General features: G+C 39.3%; 3 protein-coding genes and 1 long non-coding RNA gene across 6 annotated transcripts; all 4 read left to right on the top strand.

Moving 5' to 3' along the window:
* Positions 1-2,241: 2,241 nt before the first annotated feature.
* Positions 2,242-5,179, top strand: LOC113699209 (subtilisin-like protease SBT1.7). The gene has a single exon (XM_027219406.2). The coding sequence runs from the start codon at positions 2,695-2,697 to the stop codon at positions 5,035-5,037; it is 2,343 nt and encodes a 780-aa protein (XP_027075207.2). The 5' UTR covers positions 2,242-2,694; the 3' UTR covers positions 5,038-5,179.
* Positions 5,180-10,111: 4,932 nt separating this feature from the next.
* On the top strand, positions 10,112-11,920 carry LOC113698603 (uncharacterized). The gene has a single exon (XM_027218479.2). The coding sequence runs from the start codon at positions 10,542-10,544 to the stop codon at positions 11,631-11,633; it is 1,092 nt and encodes a 363-aa protein (XP_027074280.1). The 5' UTR covers positions 10,112-10,541; the 3' UTR covers positions 11,634-11,920.
* A 546-nt stretch (positions 11,921-12,466) lies between these two features.
* Positions 12,467-16,152, top strand: LOC113698573 (uncharacterized). 3 transcript variants are annotated; one of them, XR_011817421.1, is made up of 6 exons: positions 12,467-12,966; positions 13,098-13,218; positions 13,324-13,418; positions 14,630-14,673; positions 15,197-15,276; positions 15,587-16,152. It is a non-coding gene; the product is annotated as an uncharacterized lncRNA (long non-coding RNA). The 3 variants fall into 3 exon arrangements; XR_003450236.2 differs by having other exon boundaries at positions 12,468-12,938; XR_003450235.2 differs by having other exon boundaries at positions 12,471-13,218.
* Positions 16,153-20,209: 4,057 nt separating this feature from the next.
* LOC113698249 (probable protein phosphatase 2C 63) lies at positions 20,210-24,646 on the top strand. Its single transcript, XM_027217998.2, has 4 exons — positions 20,210-20,906; positions 21,352-21,734; positions 23,588-23,824; positions 23,959-24,646. The coding sequence occupies exons 1-4, from the start codon at positions 20,648-20,650 to the stop codon at positions 24,223-24,225; spliced, it is 1,146 nt and encodes a 381-aa protein (XP_027073799.1). The 5' UTR covers positions 20,210-20,647; the 3' UTR covers positions 24,226-24,646.
* Positions 24,647-25,232: the final 586 nt, after the last annotated feature.

Here is a 25,232-nt window from a genome sequence, read left to right as displayed (position 1 = left end):
GAAATCAAAACTTGAATAACTATTTCGATTTCAAATTTGTATGTTATATATATATTATATGTAATATAAAATTTATATTATATAATAATACATCTATATAACAATACAATAATCAGTCTTATTAAGTTAGTTGTATATTATGTTATAATTATAAACATATATTATACAAAAGTTAGCATTTAGTTTAGCAAAAAATATGTATAATTATAATACAAAAATTGAATTAGTTGAAATTGGTTAATACTGAATTTTGAATTGAATTCGATACGAATTCGAATACGATTATGTAAAATCGAAATTGAAATTGATCAAATTTTCTGATGTCCAAATTTTTCAAAATTTCAAATTATCGAATTTGATTTCGATACACATCCTTACTTCAGATCAACCATTTTTAACAAATTTCTTTTTTGGCCAAGAAACGTTCACATGATTCGTTGCCCCCCCACTTCCGTGTACAAAATCATAAAGTACTACTATAATAAGAAGAAAGAAGATACAGATGATTAGAGAGTAATCGACTCGAGATAGATTTTAGCCGAAAATTATTCATTTATTGGGTAGCTCTTGTAACCCGCATTAATTCTGCATCAAAATTATGCATTTGATTATTTCAATTCGATTATGCTTGGCAGGCATAGCTCAATCAAGAATGCGCAATCGTGCCTTATCAAGCTCGAGTTTGATTATGGTAGAATTTGCGATTTTGCTTTACCTAGTTTTAGCAAAATACGTGCGTGTCGGTTATTGAAAAATGAAGTATATTCAAAAGTTCAATTAACTCACGAGTACCTAATTAAGCTGGTCTTGATTGGTTGTTTGAGAGGTTCGCATGAGATGGGTTTAATTAAAATTGAATTTTGCACCAAATGGAGCCCAAGGCTCTGTTTGGATTGTAAATTATTTGAGATATTTTTACTGTAGCACTTTTTGTGATGTGATGTCTGTGAGATAAAAAGGTAATTGGGAAGATAAAAAGGTGCGTTGGAAATTGTAATGATGATGTAAGTAAATAAATTTTAGCTAATAAATCTCTATCCAAACAAACCCCAAGTTGATTTATCCACGACCCCTAAAATCGAACACAAAGCGGCGAGGGAACTCAGGGAAGTTGATTTATCACACAGTTTCTATCAGTTGAGTTGAGTTGGTTGAAGCATACGCGTCTCTCACCCACCGTCTATCTGTCTATCCTTGTGGACAATAACCACAAACAGTTTCTATAAACCCGTGAACCACTAGGCGTAATATTCAAGATTTTTTTTTATTGTAGTTCTACTAGTTTTACCCGCTTTGCTTCTTATTATTTGGCCTTCTCCTTGTAGTATACTGCTGCCTCTTTCACACGGGGGTATGTTTGGCAAGTAAGTTTTTGATCAAATTTATCTGTTATAAATTTTTGAATAATTTTATTTATAATAATCTCAAAAAACTTTTCAAAATTTTTAAATCATACACTTTAAAAATTTACACACTTAAAAAAATTTTCCTACAATTTTTACAATAAACTACATTAAAATTTTAAATAAACATTTAAAAAATTCACTTATCAAACGAGATCTAGGAATCTTCCCCTCCCCTGTCCCCGGGGATTATTAAGTGTTACTGTTTCTATCCCCTGATTCACCAATCAAGAAAAGACAAAAAGAGTAGTATAACAACCTCCATTGAGTAATGAAAGACGTTCACAGCCATTTAGTCTATTGATCACTATCCAGACTTAAAAAGTATTAATTATTGATAGAATATTAATGATTCAAACCTTAATTTTCACCGATTATTATTTATGATTTATCATTTTTAGTGGCTTTCTTTTACTGTATTTTCGGTCGGCTAGCGACAAAAAAAAAAAGAAAAAAGAAAAAGACCAATGGAAGACGACGTAGGTGAAGAAATTTATCATCTTGAATTGGGCTACTGCCACTGGCAACTGGCTATGGCCCCAATGTTTGCAGCAATGGTCAAATGAAAGTAAATAAAGCGTGGAAAACAGAATACAGAAGAGTGTGGGCATTATTTCCCACGGCTCGCAGTAGCGAATTCAAAGACCTGCTTTATTTTTTCCACCTATCTCCCACTGTCTTCTCTTTCTTCTGCATTCTGCAACAGACTTGGAAAAAGCGCACTATTAAAGATAAAAAAAAAAAAAAGGAGAAAGCAATGCTCCATTTAGGATCAGTACCACTGACTGGCTAAATGAGTGAAAGAGCATCAATTATCGATCAACACAACCCCTGCACGCACGTGACAAAGACCAACACCTAATAATATGTACTCCTACTGCTGCTCTCCAGCAAGCAATAGTTCTCTCAACTGGTAAGTACTATATTACCCAAATGATGAAACAATTCATATATTCATTTTGATATCACTCTATTATATCAGTCCTTCCCCTTTCTCTTCGCTCGCTCGCTCATTCATTCTCGCTCCTTAGCTAGTAGCTGGCTTGATCTCCTTTTGTTTTTGTTTGTGCGTGTCCTTTGCAATCATATCCATAACTAGACAAAGGTCCCCCGTCCCCACTCATCAACCAATTGTCCTTCACTGATCTTTCTCAAGCCTCTGTTTGTGCATGAATTCAGTTTCACACCTCCACTGAGTTCAAAAGCAGACGACCCTTTGGTCTTCCCACTCTATATAACTCTCTCGATCCCTCCTCCTCCATTCTTCTCTTGCCAACCCACAAACGAAAATATGGGAGATCTCAAGTTCTCGAGATTGTTTCTAGTGGTGACTTTTCTTGTGTTTCTGGGTGTCTGCCGTGTCTCCGTGGCAGCATCCGCTGTACAGCAGAAAAAGAATACCTACATAGTTCATGTGGCGAAATCCCAAATGCCAGCGAGTTTCGATGACCATACTCGCTGGTACGACTCGTCGCTGAAATCGGTTTCCGAATCAGCGGAGATGTTGTACACTTACAACAACGCGATTCACGGGTTCGCCACTAGACTTACAGCCCAAGAAGCCAAATCCCTCCAGGACCAACCTGGAATCCTCTATGTTTTGCCAGAGGTTAAGTACGAGCTCCACACAACTCGCACTCCTTCGTTTTTAGGACTCCAACAGAGTGCTAACTTGTTCCCGGAGTCGGACTCGGAGGGCGATGTCATCGTCGCCGTCTTAGACACCGGCGTCTGGCCCGAAAGCAAGAGCTTCGATGACACCGGGATGGGGCCCGTACCTGCTTCTTGGAAAGGAGCCTGTGAGACGGGGACCAACTTCACTTCCAATCATTGCAATAAGAAGTTGATTGGAGCGAGGTATTTTTCAACGGGCTATGAGGCTACTCTCGGCCCAATTGATGTTACGAAAGAATCAAAATCTCCTAGAGACGACGACGGCCACGGCACCCACACGTCCACCACGGCTGCTGGAGCAATCGTAGGCGGAGCTAGCCTTTTCGGCTATGCATCCGGTTCGGCTCGTGGGATGGCCTATCGTGCCAGAGTTGCTGTATACAAAGTTTGCTGGATTGGGGGCTGCTTTAGCTCGGATATATTAGCCGCCATAGACAGGGCCATCGAAGACTCTGTAAATGTCTTGTCTTTGTCTCTGGGCGGCGGCACCGCCGACTACTACAGAGACAGTGTTGCTATTGGAGCATTTTCAGCAATGGAGAAGGGAATTTTCGTGTCCTGTTCAGCTGGAAATGCGGGACCCAGTGCTTATACTCTGTCCAACTTGGCACCCTGGATTACCACCGTAGGTGCCGGAACTTTGGACCGAGACTTCCCGGCGTATGTCAGCCTGGGCAACGGCAAGAATTTCTCTGGAGTTTCGCTTTACAAAGGTGACTCGTTGCCCGCTAAGCTGCTGCCTTTTGTCTATGCAGGGAACGCTAGCAATTCCACCAATGGGAATCTCTGCATGACCGGCACGTTAATCCCTGAGAAAGTTAAGGGAAAAATTGTCCTGTGCGACCGTGGGATCAATCCTAGGGTCCAAAAGGGTGCTGTGGTGAAAGGAGCCGGTGGGGCCGGGATGGTTTTGGCCAATACCGCCGCCAACGGTGAGGAGCTTGTGGCGGATGCCCATTTGCTCCCGGCCAGCACAGTGGGTCAGAAATCAGGAGACGCGATTAGAGATTATGTATTGTCGGATGCTAATCCAACAGCGACGATTCTTTTCGAGGGCACAAAGGTGGGGATCGAACCGTCGCCGGTGGTAGCTGCTTTTAGCTCGAGGGGACCAAATGCAATCACACCCGAGATCTTGAAGCCGGACCTGATAGCTCCAGGCGTGAATATAATAGCAGGGTGGACCGGGGCGGTGGGCCCCACCGGATTGGCAGAGGACCCGAGGCGCGTGGAGTTCAACATAATCTCCGGCACCTCAATGTCGTGCCCACACGTGAGCGGCTTGGCGGCGTTTGTCAAGGGGGCGCACCCAGACTGGAGCCCAGCCGCCATCCGCTCGGCTCTCATGACCACGGCCTACACCGCTTACAAAAACGGCGGTGAGAAGCTCATAGATGTCTCCACCGGAAAGGCATCGACACCGTACGATCATGGAGCAGGGCATGTGGACCCCGTCGCAGCCCTCAACCCGGGACTCGTCTATGACCTGACCACCGACGATTATCTCAATTTCCTATGCGCATTAAATTACACGTCCCTGCAAATTCAAGGGGTCGCCAGGCGAAATTACAGCTGTGATGCCGATAAAACCTACAGCATCGGGGATTTCAACTACCCTTCATTTTCGGTGTCGCTGCAGACTCAAGTGATTGGGGGGGGCGGTGGTTCCCGCAGCGGCGGCGGAAGCAAGAGCGTAGTTAAGTACACGAGGACGCTTACCAACGTTGGGGAAGGCTCCGGAGGAAGTACGTACAAGGTTTCAATCTCGACGACAAGTCCAGCAGTTAAGATTACGGTGGAACCCGATACATTAACTTTCACAAAAGCATACGAGAAGAAGTCGTATACGGTGACGTTCAGTGCAACTTCAATGCCATCTAATACTAACGAGTTTGGTAGAATAGAGTGGTCAGATGGGAAGCATGTTGTGGGGAGCCCTGTGGTCATTAGCTGGATATAGGCTAGCTAGAGACTGAAAAGAGGACAGGACAGGTTACATGAATGGTGAATTGCTGGGCTTTGCTCAAAGGGGCTGTGAGCCTAGTTGGTTTTACTAGTTTCTTTTAAGTTATGATTATAAATTCCCTTCTATGTTTTGCGCATTTATTACAGTTTGATTTGGTGTTGTTCTGCTGGAGGTAGAAAACTTTGCATCATAAGTATAAAACAGGAAAAAAAAAGTATAAACCAGGAAGGTGTACAGTTGTTTTTTTTTTTTTTTTTTTTTTTTCACTTCAACGTTTATCGATCAATGAATTGTTTGGATACCCCTTTTTTTAAATAATATTTTACTTGCATTATAGACATATTTTTTAATTCATCTTTTTATCTCACATACATCACATTATAAAAAGTAATACAGTAATTATTTCAAATAACACACTCAATCCAAACAGAGAATTTCTTGAAAGTCTGCATCTATCATTCCGTTTGTCTGCTAAACTGTACATGCCTTTGATTCCAATATTTTCACAAATCTTAAAACGACGTCAAGGAAAATAACATGACAGCAGTGTGTATGTTGACATTGGAGGTCTGGAACTGCATGAACTTGAAAAAGATATTGTAACAATTTGATTGGATGGTAGATATTGGTTTGGAAGATTCATTTTGGATTCTGGTGCGATATAATTTTCAAAATCGAAAGCCGAAAGGGACTTCATCATCCGAAATTGTGGATGCGATTACCACCACACGATTATTGGATGGGGTTCATGGGGTCACGGCACACTAATTACTAGTAATTACTTAGTTGCAGAAGTAGAACTAGTAATTAGGCACTGGTCTATTTTTATATGGAAGCAGATAAGAGTATGCACTAGCACGAAGGATGATCATAAAAACAAAAGGATCACGATCATGGTGACTTGATCGAAACTTGAATCTTGGCTTTTACCGGGCACGAAGGAGAAAGAAACAAAACGATGAGGGCTGAAGCTGGCATAATAATAATGTCAATAAAGAATTGAGCCCGCTCCTCAGTGCTTTTCCCTCCTTTGAAACGAATTCAACAAATTTAATTCATGGGATCTATGCTGTTCCTCTTTATTGCATTTTATCTTTTACGGAGCAAAAAGACGTACTAGAATAATGCAATAATAATTGTAGCATTGCAGGAGAAATTTTCGAGCATTTAAAATGGCTTGGCTGTCATTTCCCACTTGTTCTGTGTATTCTACGTTTTTTTTTTTGGGTTGGATTTTGGTATATTATTCCAAACAGGAATTAACAGGGCCCAAAATGATAAGGACGAAACCCTGAAACAGCCGCAGATACCTCTCTCTGAATATTTGGGCCAAAGACAGAAATCCGTACAAGTGCGATTCAGTACCTGCACAAAGGGCTGTGAGCCCCCAAAATTTGGTTAATGTCCAAACCAAAAGCTCGGGATTAGTGCAGATGCAGAGACCAAGAAGCATTCCCCCCGGTGGAATTGGCGGCTCAACGTGACTCTAGCCTCCCTTTCCTCAACACCTAACACGTCAATGACTCGTGGCAACGGCAGGCCGAAATAGAGAAGCCATATAATACGAATTTCTCGAATTCACAAAAATCAATCAAAGAGCAATCCACCTAGTGATCAGCTATATCAATTTGAAGCCCTGAAAAATTCGACAGAAAAAAAGTAAATTTTTTTTTTTGGGGGCAAATAGAAGTGGTAATAATAAAGGTGGAGGGCAAAATGGAGAGAAAAGGCAAGGAAGAGAAGGGAGGGCCAGTGAATACTAGTCCCTACACGCAGTACAAGGACTTGGAGGATTACAAGCAGCAAGGATATGGGACCCAGGGACACCTCCCACCCCAACCTGGTCGCGGTGCTTCTGCTTCCGTTGATGCTCCTACCGCCACCGGGGATGCTATACCCCCTGCTGCTCAGCTTTTTTCCACCATTAATGTCGTCAACCGCCACGCCGTCCCTTAGTCTAGTTGGAGTTGGACCTTTCTCCTTTATTAGCAGAATTTTTCTCAACACTGGTTTCTTAAGTCCTGAATTCTCTTTGCTGCCGCGTTATTAAGTAAAAAATAACGTTAATTAATTAATTCAAGATGCTCTCGCTTCAATTCACGATTGAGAGGATAAATGAAGATGACGTGTAGGGCATTAGGAGTATTATTGTCAATTTAGAAGGCTGCAACATACAATTGAAAGGACTAATTAAAAGTTAATAGTAAAAAAGAAGGGTGACAATTACTCCACTTTAACTTTTTAAAATCCATGCATTACTTTTTACTGCTTAAAATGTTGACAGCATGAGACACAAAAACGGAAATAAAGATGGCAATCTTTCTTATCTCAAAGACGGATTATTATTAGAGGGGGTGGGGTGGCTCCATAGAATAGAAGGGCACAATGAGAGGTGAGCATTGAGCGCGCCTCCGAGTGGAACGCAACGCAAGCTCTCGATCTCAATCCTTTTTGTGTATATCAGAGTTTCGTTCGTTCGTTCTACCGCTCCTATTTCAGTAGCAGATTTGCGATACTTTCTCCTGAGAAGGGAAAGACAATCAAAAAAGAGGAAATGGTATTGATTTTCTTCAAGGACCGTGGATGACAAGACAACTGGGTGGATCACGACTTGAATCAGCAAGAAATCTATTGGCCCAGGCCCACCGCCATGCCCCAGGAATCATGTGAGTTCAATACTTAGACTTGGTGGCATTCTATGGATCACGCATCCGCAGTACATTTTCTGGTGTGTCTCTTTAAAAATGGTAGTGAGTGCCCTCTCTGGCTTTTCTCTTTTTGGTCTGCGTCAGGGGTCACGTCGTTGTAAAATGAGAGCATTACCCCAACCAAGTTAGGGATAATTTATAGCCAGCCTCACATTGCATTTACATCAAATTCAGTGTGAATCTCATTTACCACGTAATGATAGAAAAAATTTAAATAAACAACATATGACAAGTTAATCATGAAAAGTGACAAATATAAAAGTGGCACTAAATTATCAATAAAAAAGTGACACTGAGGATCCCATGCGAAGATGAAGCGAATACCTACCAGTGTCCGGTTAATCATGAAGTTGTGGTTAATTTACATGTGAAGAGAAGGAATTTATGAGGAGACACTTTTAATTGATGCAAAACAGCGAACGATCAATTCTTTGTTGCCTCTTCTCAAAGTTCAATTGGTACTACATGATCCAAACTTGGAGCATATATTGAATATTATTGTAAGTAAGTGGTCGGAGTTTTTATTAGGAAAAAAAATAGACTTGAAATGTCTCAAAATAGTACATTTCAAAGTTTTTATACAAAAGCTCACGATTCAATCAATCGGGCTCTTACCTTCCTTTAAGAAAATTTGCGACTTCTCGAGGGTTCTTGATGCTAGACTTTAAGCTTCCCTCCCCATACAGTTCTGCGTACTATAGATTAGAAGTGTCAAAATGGGTGATTTGGACGGATTTGGGTTGGGTAAAATAGGTAATGGGTATAAGTGACTCAACTCATTTATACCCATTTAATTAGATGGGTATAAATGGGTAAGTCAAAAAATGAATTGGGTAATCCAATTACCCATTTATAACCCATTTATTTTAACTTTTTGTAAACTCATTTAAATTCATTTTTGCAAACTAAATTATCAATTTATACCACTCTTTGTACCCATTATTAGTTTTAAATATTTACTTATAATGTTCAATAAACTTAATTATCAATTTTTGTTCATTTATACTCTATGTCACAAAATTACCTATTATTTAATAATTGAATAATAAGAATATAAAAATTTGAACTAAGTACTATAAAAATTAATATAAAAACTTAATCCAAAAATTTTGAACCCCTAACATTTTTTTCATATATAAATTTAAAATTTCATTTTATAAAGATAAGAAAATAGGCTAAAATTTATCATAAATTGGTAATGCTAAAAAATGAGCAAGTTAACAAACTAAGATAAAATAAAATAATAAGATAAAACCAACAAATAATAATAATAATAATAATAATAATAATAATAATAATAAAACAAAAGTAGTTAACATCATAACAAAATAAAAAATTTGAAAAAAAAGGTGGGGGAAAAAAAGAGACTTGGGGAGAAGAGAATTCTAAATGGGTTAATTGGGTTTGATGGGTTATCCAATAATACCCATTTATTATTGGGTAATCCATTTATACCCATATACAAAAATTTAAGATACCCATACCCATCTATTCATGGGCGGGTATGGGTAAATTTAGTTAAGTGGGTTGATTTGCCACCTCTACTATAGATAGACAGGAAATCCGGCATGAATGTTATGCAGAATAGCTCATCATATATTCCCCTTGATTCTTTACCAGATATTGATAAAAAAAAATCAACGGAAGGAAGGTTCCCCAACCCCCCAAGCGGCCTGATTATTGTTTTACCTCTAGAATAATTCTTGCCTGAGATATGGGCAATGATAAACAAGGAAAGTTATAAAGTAATGGCCTAGGTCACGTTGTCACTCACAGGCTTCCCATGAAATAAAATTCAAAAAGTCCCAGCCAAAAAAAAAAAATATTCGAGTACCACAAAACTCCCGTCTCTTTAATTAAAAGCAGCCGACTCGAGACCTTTCATACAATTGCAGGCGGTTTGTAGAATGAAATATTGAGTGTGTTTGGATTGTAAGTTATTTGAAATATTTTTACTGTAGCACTTTTTGTGATGTGATGTATGTGAGATAAAAAGGTAATTGGGAAGATAAAAAGGTGTATTGAAAATTGTAATGGTGATGTCAGCAAATATATTTGGCCAAATAATTGGCTGTCCAAACACACTAATTATTCTCATTCTCTTACCTACGCACCAATAAATGGATGAGATTTTCTAAGCACGATGCGGATCAAGCAACATTTGGTTTGGGTAGGCCGAGGAAAAAACAAATGAAGAAAAGATATTAGTACTATGGTATGTTATTAGCATTCATGGAGTAGATGTTTCTGCCCCTCTCCCGCTCAAATGGGACAAATACCCAACAAAATCTGGAATTGACAGCCTATCTAAATTTGATTATCTCTCTTTACTTTTGCTTCAATGATTTAAATTCCACCCTCACTTGGAAATCTCTCAAAATTTTGTACGTTTTTAATATGTCACTGCAACCATCCATCTAGCGTGCTAATTCTTACAAAGACAAGACCGAATGAAAACGCAGATGCTGTTGTTCTCTCACCTAATCATTTGAAAGCGAAGAGACAGCAAAGGAACCAAGCCACGCTCCCGAAAAAAGGCCGCCTCTATTTGTATCCTTCGCTAACAACACTTTTCTCTCCCTTCTCCTCTCCTCCAAACAAGAAAACATTACATAAATTTGTTCCCCTGCTCCACTCATGTTGTTTTAGACCAGTAGTGGAGTATTTCAGTTCTCTCTTCCTTCTTACCTCCACTCGGTCCTCTTCCCCTTCATCTTTAATTTGCATCTCAACGGAGGACTGGAGAGGAATTAACAGACAATTAGCCGCTGACTTTGTTCAAATTTGGAGATGGCTGGAAACGACGCCGATGCTGATGAAACGAGGAGACATTCCAATCCCGTTGGCAGTAGTCATGTCGTGGAAAGAGAAGAGGAAGATGAAGAAGCATTGTCTTTTTCTGACCTTCCCACCAATGAAGAGAATCAGTTCTTAGTATCAAGAAAAGAATCTCCAGTACCCATCATCATTCACGACTCTCAAGAGGAATTCAATTTCTGCTCCTCCTTGGCCACGGATTCTCTGTCGAAAGAATCAGAAATGTGTGTAGCTGATGAAGTCTTTTTCCAGGGCCAAATTCTTCCTCTGCGCCACTCGGTCAGTTCCGAAAGCGGCTTGATCACCAAATTGCAAAACGACAGCCGGACAACGAGCAGGTCCGAGTCCATGGATCGTTGTTATTCAGTTGGCTTCACGAGTCTGAGCAGCAGAAGTAGCAGTTTAAATAGTCACCATTCCTCGAGCAGCGGCACTACTAGTTCCACCTCCACCACAACGGGGACGGGCTCCTCGTGCATTAATCGCAAGCCTAGACCCAAAACTCGTAACCACTTCCAATTTTCCCACCCCAGTCCCAAACCCCAAATTCGTTCCTCAAATAGCATCAAGAATGGGATGAATTCCAGCCGAAATTCGACACTGTGGAGCATTTTCCGGGTCGGGTTGGTGACAACTCCAGAGATTGCAATTCAAGACCTCAAATTTCGAAACAACAGTAAGAACGCCGGTTTCGGCAGTCGCAATAGCACAAGCAGTACCATTAGCAGCGGTAGCGCCGGCAGAATCAAAGCTGAGGAAAAGGACAGGATCAAAAAGAGGCACAAATTCCTCGATAAAAAGGGGGTTGTGTTCTTCAGCGGCTGCAAATGTTCGTCAAATGCAGTGGCTGGACCAATTCCTTCGAGGGTTGCGGAGAATGGCATGAGGAGAAGTGCTAGTGTAAGCGAGGCCCATGCAAAAGAAGAAGAGACGGAGAGTCTGACGAGGACGACAAGGCAGCATGATCAGCAACAAACAGGAAAGCAGGCCTTGTCACGTCATCGTACGTTTGAATGGTTAAAGCAGCTTTCGCTAGAAGCTGCTGCTGTAGTTGATGAAGCATAGAATCAAGAATGCTGGTCTGCCAGCGCGCATGCTTTGTCTAATTAGCCTTTTCCTTTTTTTTTTTTTTTGGGGTCATTTGTTTAAGGCCACAGGATTTGTTTTCTATTACATTCCAGTGCAGTAACTTTTTGTTGGGCTGGTATTAGGTTGCTTTAGTCTGATTTGATTAACTTTGACTAAGTTGATTACATATTATTATTGTTTTACTAATTTGAAATCTGGAACCACTCAAAGGTAAAACTTTGGGGGAGTTAAGGTGATTAAGTTATGGTTAGCTTTATGCAGAATTTTGTTTTTTTTTAAAAAAAAAAAAATTGGGTGAATAAATGATTGAAGCCGTGATGGGTGGGGCGGTGGCAGAGGGAGAGAGGGAGGGTGGGAGAATGGTTAATGGTGGTGGCGGTCATGATTAAAAGCGTGATGCTTTTTTTTCATCCCTGGCGTGTGAAAATGGCATTTCAAGAACTTTAAAAAGACCACGAGAGGGACCGTTGAAAAAAGATTCATGAAGACGAAAATGGAATTGGCAACAGATATTTTTGTTCTGGGAGGAGAAATGGGGGCCCATGATTGCAACTTTAATTGAACAGTGATCAGAGAGAAGGGACTTGCATGTCGGGCTTCGCCAACTGACCCTATCCAATTGAGCCCACCAAATTATTATTATTATTTTCAACATAAGTAGATAAAGAGCGAAGGGCTGTGGTGACCTGGAGTTTTCGTCGTCCTCTCACGTGCCGCGCATGTGAGTTAGCAGCATTGTGTTGTTCGCGCATGGCGCCGCGGGTTCAGCTCTGTTGGCCCCTTCTCTTCTTTCTTTTTTTTTCTGTCAGTAACCCATGTGTCTCCTGCTGCGTTTTCTGCTGTGTTTCTCTATCTGGCAGAATCCAATGCCTCTCCTTTTGCCTAACTTCTCTCTCTCCTTCTTCTTGGCTCTATTGTTCTATTTGCTCTGTTTCGGTCTCTGTCCTCCTCCTTTTTCTCCGTTGTATTCTTTTTATCTCTTCTCTTTTTTTTTTTACATCAGTAGATAAAGAGCGAAGGGCTGTGGTGACCTGGAGTTTTCGTCGTCCTCTCACGTGCCGCGCATGTGGGTTAGCAGCATTGTGTTGTTCGCGCATGGCGCCGCGGGTTCAGCTCTGTTGGCCCCTTCTCTTCTTTCTTTTTTTTTCTGTCAGTAACCCATGTGTCTCCTGCTGCGTTTTCTGCTGTGTTTCTCTATCTGGCAAAATCCAATGCCTCTCCTTTCGCCTAACTTCTCTCTCTCCTTCTTCTTGACGCTATTGTTCTATTTGCTCTATTTCGGTCTCTGTCCTCCTCCTTTTTCTCCGTTGTATTCTTTTTATCTCTTCTCTTTTTTTTTTTACTTCCGGTGAAGTGTATGATTCACTGTGAGCTTACTCTGTGAGTTTAAACTGATATTTTTTTATTTTTGTTCTTTGATTCCCATTTCGAACTGCGAAGCGGCCATGCATCCTCTGTCTCTCGCTTTCTTTGTGTTGCAGTGGTCCAGATAAGCTGCCGTCTGTTCACGGCGCCTCCTTCTCCTCCATTGTACCTTTTCTGCCTCTTCCTTTCCGGTTAGGTACGCTCCTCCTCTGCCATTGTACATTTTCTATTTTCAACATAAAATTCCTTTCCGGTGAGTTTTCTCTCCTTTTTATTCTTTTTTCCTCTCTTTCTTGAACAGATGACGGTTTTCTTCTCCTCGGCCGCCGCTCCTCAGATCTCTCAAAACTGGTACTGCCAGCAATAACCACCGTCGCCACTTCGCCTTCTACACCGGTATGTTTTCTTCGATGTCACTTTTCTCTATTTCCTCCTCTGGTGTTTTTCCTCCCCGGTGAGCATCGATCTTGCCTTTTTTGTTGCGTTGTTTTTTTTCCCTTTTTTTTCCTTTTTTTGCTCAGCGTTGCGTTGTATTTTTTGTTTGGCTTTTCCGTTATCTGATCTACACGAGTTTGCCGTTGGTGTTTGCGCTTTTTCCCCCCTGCGTTGCGCTATTTTTTCCCCCTTTTTCTGGTTCTCTCTTGCAGATTCGAGGCTATGTAGATCATGTGTAGTTGTGTGTTTTGTGATGTGGTTTTTTTAGTCTCTGGACTGTTGCTTGCAGAGACAGCGTCGCCCCTCCTCTCCTCTGCCTTTTCTTTTTCTTTTTTTTTTTAATTCCTGGACCTAATTTTTGCTTAGTCTCCATCATTTTCATTAGCAATAGGTTAATTTCAGCTTTCTTCTGCCAACTCCATTCAGTTGAACCCGTTTTCTTTTTAAAGCTTGGTGATTTTCCTCTTTTCCTTTGATTTTGCTTTTCTCGTTGGCTTGTGAAGGCCACCAACTTTCTCATTTTCTCTTAAATGTGGTCTCAAACAAGCTTTTTTATTCCAATAAGAAACAAAAAAAAACATTCTTACCCCGAAAAAAACAAACTCCTTGTTTTTCCAAGCACTTGCCGATCTATTCCAAGAACTTTGTTTTCCAGTATGCTTTCGGCCTCGCTGGACTAATGGTGGTGGTTTCAAGCAATCGTCTTTTTCCCCCTGATACATTGCAGATCTGTTCAAAATTTTATTGTTTTCCAGCACTTTCTATCGTCAGCTTTTTTTCCCTTTCTTTTTTATTAGCCCTGGTATAACTAAAATCATCTATTTCTGCTTTATCTATGTTGTTCTCCATGCTGTTGTTGTTCCTTACAGTGAGCATTTTTTAGAATTTTTTAATGGCGTGCTTTTTCTCTTCTTGTGGCATATTTACATTGGTATTATGCTTATTGTTAAGTTTGCTTGTTTTTATCCCTTTCTTTTTATTAGGCCTGAATATAACTAAACTCATCTATTTCTGCTTTATCTTTGCTATTCTCCGTACTGTTGCTGCTTTTTTCAGTGAGCATTTTTTGCAATTTTTTAATGGCTTGCTTTTTCTCTTCTTATGGAATATTTAGATTGGTTTTATGCTTATTGTTGAATTTGCTTGTTTTTTTTTCGTATGCTTTTTCTTAGGGAACTTTTTGGTGCTTTCGTTGTGCTACATTCTCCTTCACTGTGTAAGTTTGCTAACTTTTTATGTATGTGTTCTTATCTTTTTAATTCCTTGGGCTCCGTTTTAGTTAGATTGATGATTGTAAAACTTGTAAACTGCACTTAAGTGCACTCTATACATGTTTCTGAATAAATGTGTCCATTCATGAGCAATCTTCTCTTAATTTTTCCCTTGATTTGAATATTTCTTCAGGTTTCCTTTTGTTTCTGGTTGGGTTTATTACAGGGATGTATAGTGATTTTTTTGGAAAAAGGGTGCAGCTTCCTGGCTAGAGGTTTACGGCATATTAGAGTTGTAAATAGGCTAATTTATTTTGTTCTCCGTTAGGCTATGTTGATATGAATTTGGATTCATTAGAGTACTTGCTCCATATATTCTTGACTGGTTCTTTTTGTCTGCATTTTTATATTCGTTTCCTTCTTTTAAACTATCCATCTGGCTAATGTGCCTCTTTATCCTCAATTGTAAGTCTCCATTAGTTATTAAAAAATATATAATTGATATTTTTCCCCTTTCCATATATTCAGATGAGAAAAGCTGTGAGGGATGCTGCTCTAACATTGCCCTACTGGAATAATTACAAGAAGATGCAGAGTACAGATCTGAGGTATATCCTCCTAAATTCTTAAAATGCCTAGCTCAATTTTAAGGTTTATGCACAAGTCTACATGACGTCTATTTGGATGATTCATTGAATATTAATGTTCGGTCTTTTGGTTTGTTGGGATTCAGACTTGGGAGTAGGTTTCATGAAAACGAACTTGTTGGATTTAGTCATTGCTTTATGAAGGCTAAAGAAGTGGTGCGCAAATGCTAAAGAAGTTTTTTTTCTAAATGACAAACTTCTACTTGTTGACTAGCTGTATACTCTTGCTTTTGTCTCTTTTTAATTCGAGGTTGTTTACTCTACCTCATAGATGGGTTGAGGCTGTGAAATGGTCAGGACAGGAGAATTACTAAGCAGCTCCTACTGTTCCATTTACAGTAGACGGTTTGGAGGCAAAATTACAAAAAAAGTATGGACCATTGATCTTTCTCAAAGTACACAATGCTAACTACTTGGTTCCTATGGATCAGCCAAAAGCAGCATTGGACATGATACAGAGGTGGCTACAAGGCAAACTCTGAAAGGTCCAGCACTCCAGTCTGAGCTCTCCATTGAGACGCATGTGATGGATTACTTGAAACACAAGCTGAAATGCTTCATCACAATCTTTGTACTGATCTATTTATTCAACTGCAACGTATTGATTTGCGAGTGGAAGTCAAGCAGATATAAAAATAGATGTAAATGGATGTTAATTGTGGAGTTGATTCGGTTCAAAGAATTGGCTGCAGTGTGTCTTAAAATGCCATTCCTTCACAAATGAACACAAAGACAGTAGCTAGCCCCGGCAAAAGCCGTTATTGGTTGTCATGCTATTGTATATTGTAATTCCATTTTTTGCCTTGTATCTATACGAATGGCACTTTATCTTTGTGATTTTGGAGGGTGTGAGGGCGTACTCCTCGTGTGTAAATAGTTGACAAAATTGGTACTCATTCCAAGGCTAATTTGTATTTGTGCATTCTTTGCTCACAGGAAGTTCCCAGGTATGCAATGTAGAAGACTCCATGAAACAAGGACTCGTTGATTTATTCCCCATCTTAGAATTTCTTTTGCAATTATTATCTTCAAGAGGAAAGGCATAGAAAATTTTGCTCCTGCTATTCTAGCTTCAAAATTTATCTTTAGTCGGATTATGTAAACTAAGAAGTGCACCACATCATGGTGATTACTGATTTTTTATTGTTAGATGAAATTTGTATCCGTTCCTTCGTGATTTCCCTGCTCTCAGTATATTTGAGTTCTCATATTTTTCCTGCTCTCGGTATATTTTAGTTCTCATACGAATCACGAAGGTTTGGGATAGGGTCTACTTTCTGCACTAATAGTCCAAAATTTATATTAATATAAATGTTTTCACTATTTTGAGAGCATGAAAAGATTGCAAAATCTAACTCTGGATGATGTTTATAAGTTTAGGTAGCTGCATCATTGGAAAATTGATGGATCTTATAACTAAATCATAATGCAACCTAGCCTTGAGATGGCAATTTGGACAAAATTCTCTATTATTCTGATTTTTTGTTGCGAATAACACTTGCTATTTTTAACATGATTACATACTTAGGAGGCTTTGTCTTTTATTGATCAAGGATGCAGCCATCCTTAATAGTTAACCTCCATCGGCTTAGGGGAGCCCTTGTTATACTAAATTTTGCTCTAATTTTGGTTTATCTCTATCATTAATGGATCCATTTTTAATTAAGTACAAATCATTTTACGGGACTGGGCATCTCCATCTATTTTTCCCACCGTGCGTAGCACGGTTTATGCCTCCTAGTTTTAAAAAAAAAGCCATGAAAATACTAGTACTACCATGTTAGTATTGCGTTCGCTTCTTTCTGTTTTCGATCACTAGTTTGGATGGCTTCTTGCATTTAGTATCTGTATCACTTTTTTATCCTCCATCGAATTCTTACATAAAGATTTTGGTGTTGGGAAGCAGTAGTTAGTTGGAGTGCGATTTATGACAACCATTTTTGGTACGTCCAACGGTATTATGTCTGTAAAGCAGGTGCATTTCATTGCAAAATAGAAATACTTACTATAAAATACGCCAAATAAAAAAAAAATGCACAGGATTTGCGAAATAGCTGCGGACAATTAAACTTGAAATAAATGAAAGAAACTATCAAAAGTATAATAAGCTCCTCAATTGCCTTGAAACGTGAAGAACTCAAAATTGTCGCGCAAAAGCTTGATATTTATTGACGAAGGAAAACACTTGGAGTTGGAACTCACTCTCGAGAATTCAACTTCCAAAGGTTTTGAGACATTTCTGAGAGATTTGTTGAATTATTAGATTTGCTCCTTTCATCAATATGTAGCTTTATAACTATTATTGACGTAATTTATGTAAGATAATAATCCATCATCATGTTTACCAGCCTTCAACTCTATGCATGCCACATGATAGATTCAGATCGTGAGAAGTTGAAACTAAGAGAATACGGGAGTTGCGTGGTGATTGATTTGACTAATCGCAGCATCTGCACTTCGCACCCACAGTTTCAAAAGTCAGCAAGATTCAGGTCAAAGTCATTTCCATCTTCAAACAAATTTTTTAAATTTCAAATAAGAAACCCGACTATTATCCAATTGTTTTCAAAAGCGTATGATTCCATCCCCATAGTTGATTGATTGATTGATTCATTAGTGTGTGTGAAAAGCGACGGGCGGAGATTTGGTCCAAAGATTTCTAGGTTGTTAAGTAAGGAGTACGGCAGGCTACACAATCTTAGTCCCTCTGGTACGGGGGGTTAATGCAGTCGCTGTAACGTCCAGCGTCTGGCAGTTAGGTCATAGATGGCGTTTTTCTATTGTAGTAGTTAGTGACTTAGTGACCCACCCAAACTCGCTGGCTCGTTTCTGGAAGAGCAATCATAAATGTTACAGTGAAAAATACCCGGACGGCGCAAATAACCGGTGAGGCTACAGAATCGTGACAAAAGAAAAAAAAAAAAAAAAACTATTGGGCCAAAAAAAAAGTAAAGGTTAAACTTCGCTGCGAGGGTGAAGAAGCATTTTTGCTCCACATTTCTTCATCCATCAACTTAAGCATTGGGCCAACATTTGTACCGCAAGGTAACGTGTTTTCTACGGGCCACGAGATATTTAGCAACCGTGTATGACCAACATAGAACTTTAAAAGTTTTGTTGGCAGGATATCCATACAGCTAAGTGTTGATAACCTCATTGCTTAAAAAAAAAAAAATCATAATCAAGCATTAAAAAAAAAACCTCGGTAGTTGATATTTTATTGCTATCGACATTCCTTGTAGCAAACTAATATTTTATAGTAAAAATGGAGAGAGAATTTTACTAAAAAGAAGTTAAGTAAGTCCCGGCCAAACAGGTTTTTGGAATTACTATGGGGAGTTAGATTTATTTGTCGAAAATTTTTACTTTCGTAAGAAAATGTCAGAAAGAAAAAAAAAAAAAAAAAGTCCCGGCCAAACAGGTAGAGATTTGAACTGAAACTATTTATAGTGAAACCATCCTGAACGGTTTCATGCATTTGATCAAAATGTACATAAATTTGAACACAATATATATTTAGTTGTTTTTTTTTTTTGTGAGTCACGCACGTGTTAGAATTGATGTATGACTTGTAATTTGGGCCGTACAATTTTTTTCTTGACCAATCGAGTCCGTGATATGTTCAACTGTTCATGCCCAAATTCAATGGGTGGTAAAGTAGAAGTCAGAACTTACCATTGGGGGGAAGAAAAAAAAAAAATTGTCTGACCGTGCGTGCATATCCCTCCGAGTACCATCATCTTGTGTCTCTCCTGGTTTTTCAACGTACTTTTGGCATCTGATTTTGAAGATTATTATCGTGTAATTTTCATAACCATTTGTCTGTCAACTTTTTTCTTTTCCCCAATTTATAAGTTAGAAAAGCATTTCATTCTCAAAATTGCGTTTTGGAATGTTTCAAGGAGATATTAATGCAACACTTCTTCAATGAGAAGGATACATAGAACAATCAGGAACACATGGTTGGAAAACTTCTGAAAAACTGCAATCACTACAATTGGGAAAACCTTCATAATTGCAAACAATCGGGAAGTAGGCTCGCAATCACTACTCTCTGAAGCCTGCCAATAAAAGCTTCTATATTTGGTTCTTGTTGCTTAAAGGCTCTCAAACTATATTGGGTTGGCCTGATAGTCAGGAGAAGAAGTCTCTCTTGTTGCCGCCGGATTCAGGATTTGAGCCCTATACTTAGTAATTGGATGCAAAAAGCGCGTGAAAAAAAAAAAAAAAAAAACTTCCATATCCATGACATGAATTGAATGGGATATCAGAAATTGTTTCAACTTGCTAAAAGCTGATTTATTTATGTTAGCCTGAAATTATCAAAAAAAAAAAAAATTAGTGGCTACAACGTAAAATTCAGTAGAATGTTCCTGGATCAGAAGCTAGATGGTGCAATTGCGATTGGGAGCAATTCAGCTTCATGAAGTCGACGACGACGGCAATAACGTATGGGATAACTTTTCTCGCTCCACGTCCACGTCCACGTCAACGCAGCAGCATCTGATCGTTTTACTTTGAACCAATTTTCCTTGACTCTTTCCCGTTCCCAAATGCCCATCCCCGGCCTCCGATCCAATCTTTAATCAGTTTTTTTACTCATTCTTGACTGTGCATATTTTCCACCACCCTGGGGCTGGGAGTGGGGGCTGGGGATATTCCATTTTCCACTCACTTAAACGCGGAATTCCCACACGGTTTCCATATTCACTTTTGCCCCTTCCTTCAACAGCCAAACTTGAAAGATTGGTTTGGCATTATGTCTGTTTTCTTCTTCAAACTTAAAAAAGGCTATTTTTGGATAGAAAAGAAATGGGACGAGAAAAAGAGTGGTTGGGACTTGGGAGGGCCGGACAGTACACAAATCAGTGAGACGCGACCTTTTCTAGTTAAATAAATATATGAGTTTTCATTATATAATTCCTCAACTTGCTTCCTTCGCTGATCATAATTCTATTTTGCCAATGTTTTCAAATCCGTTGACGAAAATAATTTTCATTATGCCAAACAAGGTTCTCGGTGATAGCAGAATAAGATTACTATAGCAGTCAGTGTACAACTTTTAATACTACTAAGTGCTAACTAAATGCATATTCCATGACTTCCTCCTCACTGACCAAAACGCCCCGCCTCAACACCATCCAACTACTTCTGCTTACGGCAAAGACTTGACTCTGGACTCTGGACTCTGGACTCTGGCCTTGCCTTTGGAGCATACATTTTAAAGTAAAACTGGAAAAAATTAGTTGTTTGTTTCAAACACAGATTAGTTCTTCATTTCTATGCTTGATCATCGGAATTCGGCAAGTAGGCGGCGGTAAGGCGGAGGGAGATGTTGGGGGCTTGTTACAGACCGTGGGAGAGCTGTTTAGGTGGCGGACGCGGCGGTGATGGGCTGTTGTGGCACATGGACTTGAAGCCACATGCCTCTGGTGACTATTCCATAGCAGTTGTACAAGCTAATTCTTCATTGGAAGACCAGGGTCAAGTTTTCACATCTCCTTCTGCTACTTATATTGGCGTTTATGATGGCCATGGCGGCCCTCAAGCTTCCCGCTTCATCACTAACCGCCTTTTTCCTTTCCTCCAGAGTAATTTCCTTATAACCCTTTACGTCTTTTTTTTTTTTTCTTTCTTTCATTTTTTTTTTTTTATAAAAAAATTTCCCTTCGATTTGGTATTTCATTCACTATGGGATATTGCTGGCAGAATGATTCTCATCATTAACGTGATTTCTAAAAAAAAATAATAATAATTTTGATTCTTTGTGGTTCAGAAATGTTGTGGGATGTCATAGAAGTTTGTTTGAAGTTTCGGAGTTATGAGTGCATATGGCTACTCATTTGTATGATTTGATTGATAAAGGAAAGGATGGAGGAAAGACAACTTACCTCGAAAATGCATTTATTGTTTGTCATCTATGATACGAAATTGGAAAGATGAAAGCTTTGATTATTTCTTAATTTTTATCACGTTTTTGGCAAGTTGTCGGAACGGGTGAATGTCGTTGTTAATTAATTGATTTTGCAATAATAGAGTTTGCACTGGAACAAGGAGGTTTGTCTGAGGAGGTGATAAAGAAGGCATTTAATGCTATTGAGGAGGAATTTTTGCATTTCGTGAAGAGTTCATGGTTGTCTCAGCCACAGATCGCGTCAGTAGGCTCATGTTGTCTTGTTGGAGCAATAGCAAATGGTGTTTTATATGTGGCAAACGTTGGTGACTCGAGGGCTGTGCTAGGTAAGAGAGTAATAGGTTGCCCTGAAAGTAATTCGTCTACCGTGGTGGCAGAACGTTTGTCCACTGATCATAATGTTGGCATCGAGGAGGTGAGGAAGGAGATTGAGGCACTTCATCCGGATGATGCACACATTGTTGTTCATACTCGTGGAGTTTGGCGAATTAAGGGCATTATTCAGGTACAGCTGCTTGTTTTGGAATCCTCGGTTTGGGTGGATTGGTTGTTATCAAGATCTTTTAGTTTGTATCCCACTGCCGTTTCTTTACTTTCTGTGTTTATTTATTGGAGTCACTTTGTAGGCTCTGGATTATGATTAATCATCTACCCAAGGATTTGGTGCATTTCTTGTCCGTTCCCCACTTTAGAGGTTTATAATTATCATCTCACAATGAATTCAGGTGTTCTTTGCCTGCAGTTCGATTGATTACATGAGATAAAACCCTCCAGTTTTTCCATTTTCAGTTTCTATTGATGGTCGATAAGGAGGTATAGCAGTCAACTTTGTTGTAGTTCGATAGCAATGAAGTGGAAATTTTGTTCATTTCTAATCAGCTTCTGAGGAGTTTATTTCAATGTCAAAAGAACCTTTTCCTCTATGTTTTGTTTTTAATTTCTTCAAAATGTTTCCACAACATGCACTGCTTAAGAATGTGAAGTCATTCATGCTTTGAGATAGGCTCTCTGCTTAAAGAGTACCTATAATGTGTAGGACAGGCACGGTAAAGATGCAGAGGAGGAGCTCAACTGAAAAAAAAAATGATGCAGAGGAGGAACATGTGCCTTGTTCTAGTACTAGAATTCTGCTCTTGATTGATAGATATAATAGGGTCAACTACTTTTATATTTTATATGAATCAGGCTATGGGATTTTCTCTTCCTTTTACATAAGAAAGAACACTAATTCAAGTAAGTGCTGGTAGTATCCTGGTGCTTAGTAAGCTTTAAAAACTATCAGGCCATCTGCACTTTGTGTAACATTTTTTTTTTCCAATGGCTACAGTCATGTTTGCTTGTGAGGCTTGGATTTGCACTGCAATAAGTAAACTTAGATGAATGTCTATACTTCCATCCTCGAGAATGTAAATGCTTTCAAAAGAGTTGGTCGGGGAGGTGGATATATCTGTTCAGCAAAGTTGCATTTCTGGCTTGCCCGAATATTTCCTTTAACCAGGCTACGGAATTGCTTTGGGTTCATTTTGGATTTGCGTCAGATATTAGGCTTCTCTCCTTTGTGTTTTCTTTATTGCTTAAACCAGAAGTAACATGGTGCTCCTGTTATTGCTCTAAATAACTCTTGCATTACCTCATATGAACAACTTCCTGTTTTTTATCTGAACCATGCGGGTGATTCAATACTGGAGGTTAATTGCGTTTAACTTTTCCGGAATGGCCATGTCTTAGGAGTCACTGTGCTTCATAAATAATTTCTACTATACGAGGGAAGTAAACATGGAGATAGGAATAAATTCTGCCATATTTGTTCAGGGAATGTGTTTTGAAATATTTTCCTTATCATCCATTCCTCCCATGCTTCTTTATTAATTTTGTGTTGTAATTGAGTTGAGTTATTTTTTCAAAGTACTCTTTTCGAGGCAGTTAACATTTCAAAACTGATCAACCTACTTTAAACATCAAAATATGGCTGCTTTTTACATTGGGCATGGTTTACCAAGTCCCTTTAATATCTTCATGGCAGCCAACAACCTTGAGTTTGATTGGGCCCTAAATGCTTTGATGCGACAGAATTCTTGCTTTTATCTCTACCATGATTTTAACTGACCAAATCCCTTGCACACTTCTCCCCTCTTGCACTGGATTGTTCCATTAATGGATATGTTAGTTCTTAGCTGTATCTAAAACTCCTTTTTGGATTACATCTGATGATAGCTTGACTTGTTTAATTGCAATCTGATTTTGTGGAGCTAAAATGGTTGTTATAGCTGTTATTTATATTATTGTTCATGCTGAAGTTTGTCTGTTCCTTCTGACTACTGAAAATGGCATCTCTGCTTATCGCCTCTTGCTTGTCAGGTATCTAGGTCCATTGGGGATATATATCTTAAGAAACCCGAATTTAACAGAGACCCTATGTTCCAGCAATTTGGATACCCTGTGCCTCTGAAAAGGGCTGTCATGTCAGCTGAGCCGTCGATATTAATTCGAAAGTTAAGGCCACAAGACTTGTTCTTAATATTTGCATCAGATGGCCTGTGGGAGCAACTGACCGATGAGGAAGCTGTGGAAATTGTCGTTAAGAATCCCAGAATTGTGAGAATCTGCATGATCTTTAAAGCTTAAGTATTATAATCTGCAGAATTGAGAATAACTGACTTGTTATTAATCTTGTTGTTGGTTAGCTTTAATCACTTCTCATTACGGGGTTTGTCTGTTACACGGTGCAGGGAATTGCAAAGCGATTGGTGAGAGCTGCCTTGCAAGAGGCCGCTAAGAAAAGAGAAATGAAATATAATGACATAAAAAGACTAGAAAAAGGAGCTAGGCGCCATTTCCACGATGACATTACTGTGATTGTGATTTATCTTGATCATCAAGGCTCTCCAACTTTTAGACTGAAGGATACTGGAATCTTCGACTGCACTAGTGTCCCTGTTGATATCTATTCTCTGAATTCGGATCATGCAGACAATACACCCCAGGTTTCTCCTTGACAATCCCGGGTACACAATCACTCTATCCTGTAAATATTGTTTCCCTTTCGAAACAGGGTTCGGATGGAGCTTTCGGAGCCATTGATAGAAGGAAGGGGTCATGTATATTACCCTTGTGAGGAAGGGTTGTGTCCAAATTAATGACTTCCCCGCTGGGTTTTTTTCACCTCATCTTGCTTTCTCTGTCCTAGGGAGTGTTGTATTTGTTAGATACAGACGTACCCGTGTAACCATGTAGAATAATAAAACAGCGTTTCAGCTTGCGGATAGGGAACATAAAGTTGATCAGTCATCGTTTGGAATCACACTGGTGCCAAAGAGTATAGTAGCCATGCTTGGTCTTACATTTATGTGATGTGATGCCCTCATTCTTTACCAAAAATGCCATGCAATTTCCCGAGTTTGAATTTGTTTCTTTTCAGATTGAATTTTTTCGAACTTCACATGTTCCATCCTTTCCATCAATGAAGTGATATATGAACCAGTGTCGTGCGGATCAATTCTGTAATTTGGTAAATTGTCTGCATTCTCTTCAACCCAAGAGAAAAGGCAAGAAGTTTGCGTTCCTTTTTTTTTTTTTTTCCCCGAAGTGCACTAGAAGGAACCACGGGCATGGCAACGAGTGATGCTTGATTGAGGAATGCAAATGGATTTAGGTCACTTGAGAGAAAAACTCAAGCAGCATTTATTCTCTAGCGGATCAACTACACCGTAAAAGCTGAACTTATCTTCCCAAATGAAGTGGGCGTTGTCAAATTAGATGATTAAAGTGAACTGGTGTTCCGGGCCGCTTAAACTAGGACCAGACAACATGCCAGTCATTGGCTCAAAAATGGATTGCTTATCAAGCCAAGTGAGAGGCGATGGAGCTCATTAAGCTCGAGTAGGAAGTGAAAACCAAATAGGCGGAGCCGTTCAAAACTCTTCTTCTATGGTGATTCTGTTACCTATTGAATGAGACAATTCCAACTACTTATATTCTATTAATCGCAGAATCATAATGCGCT

This window comes from Coffea arabica, chromosome 7c (assembly GCF_036785885.1).
Source record: "Coffea arabica cultivar ET-39 chromosome 7c, Coffea Arabica ET-39 HiFi, whole genome shotgun sequence".
Taxonomy (NCBI): domain Eukaryota; kingdom Viridiplantae; phylum Streptophyta; class Magnoliopsida; order Gentianales; family Rubiaceae; genus Coffea; species Coffea arabica.
This window is presented reverse-complemented; position numbering and strand designations above follow the sequence as displayed.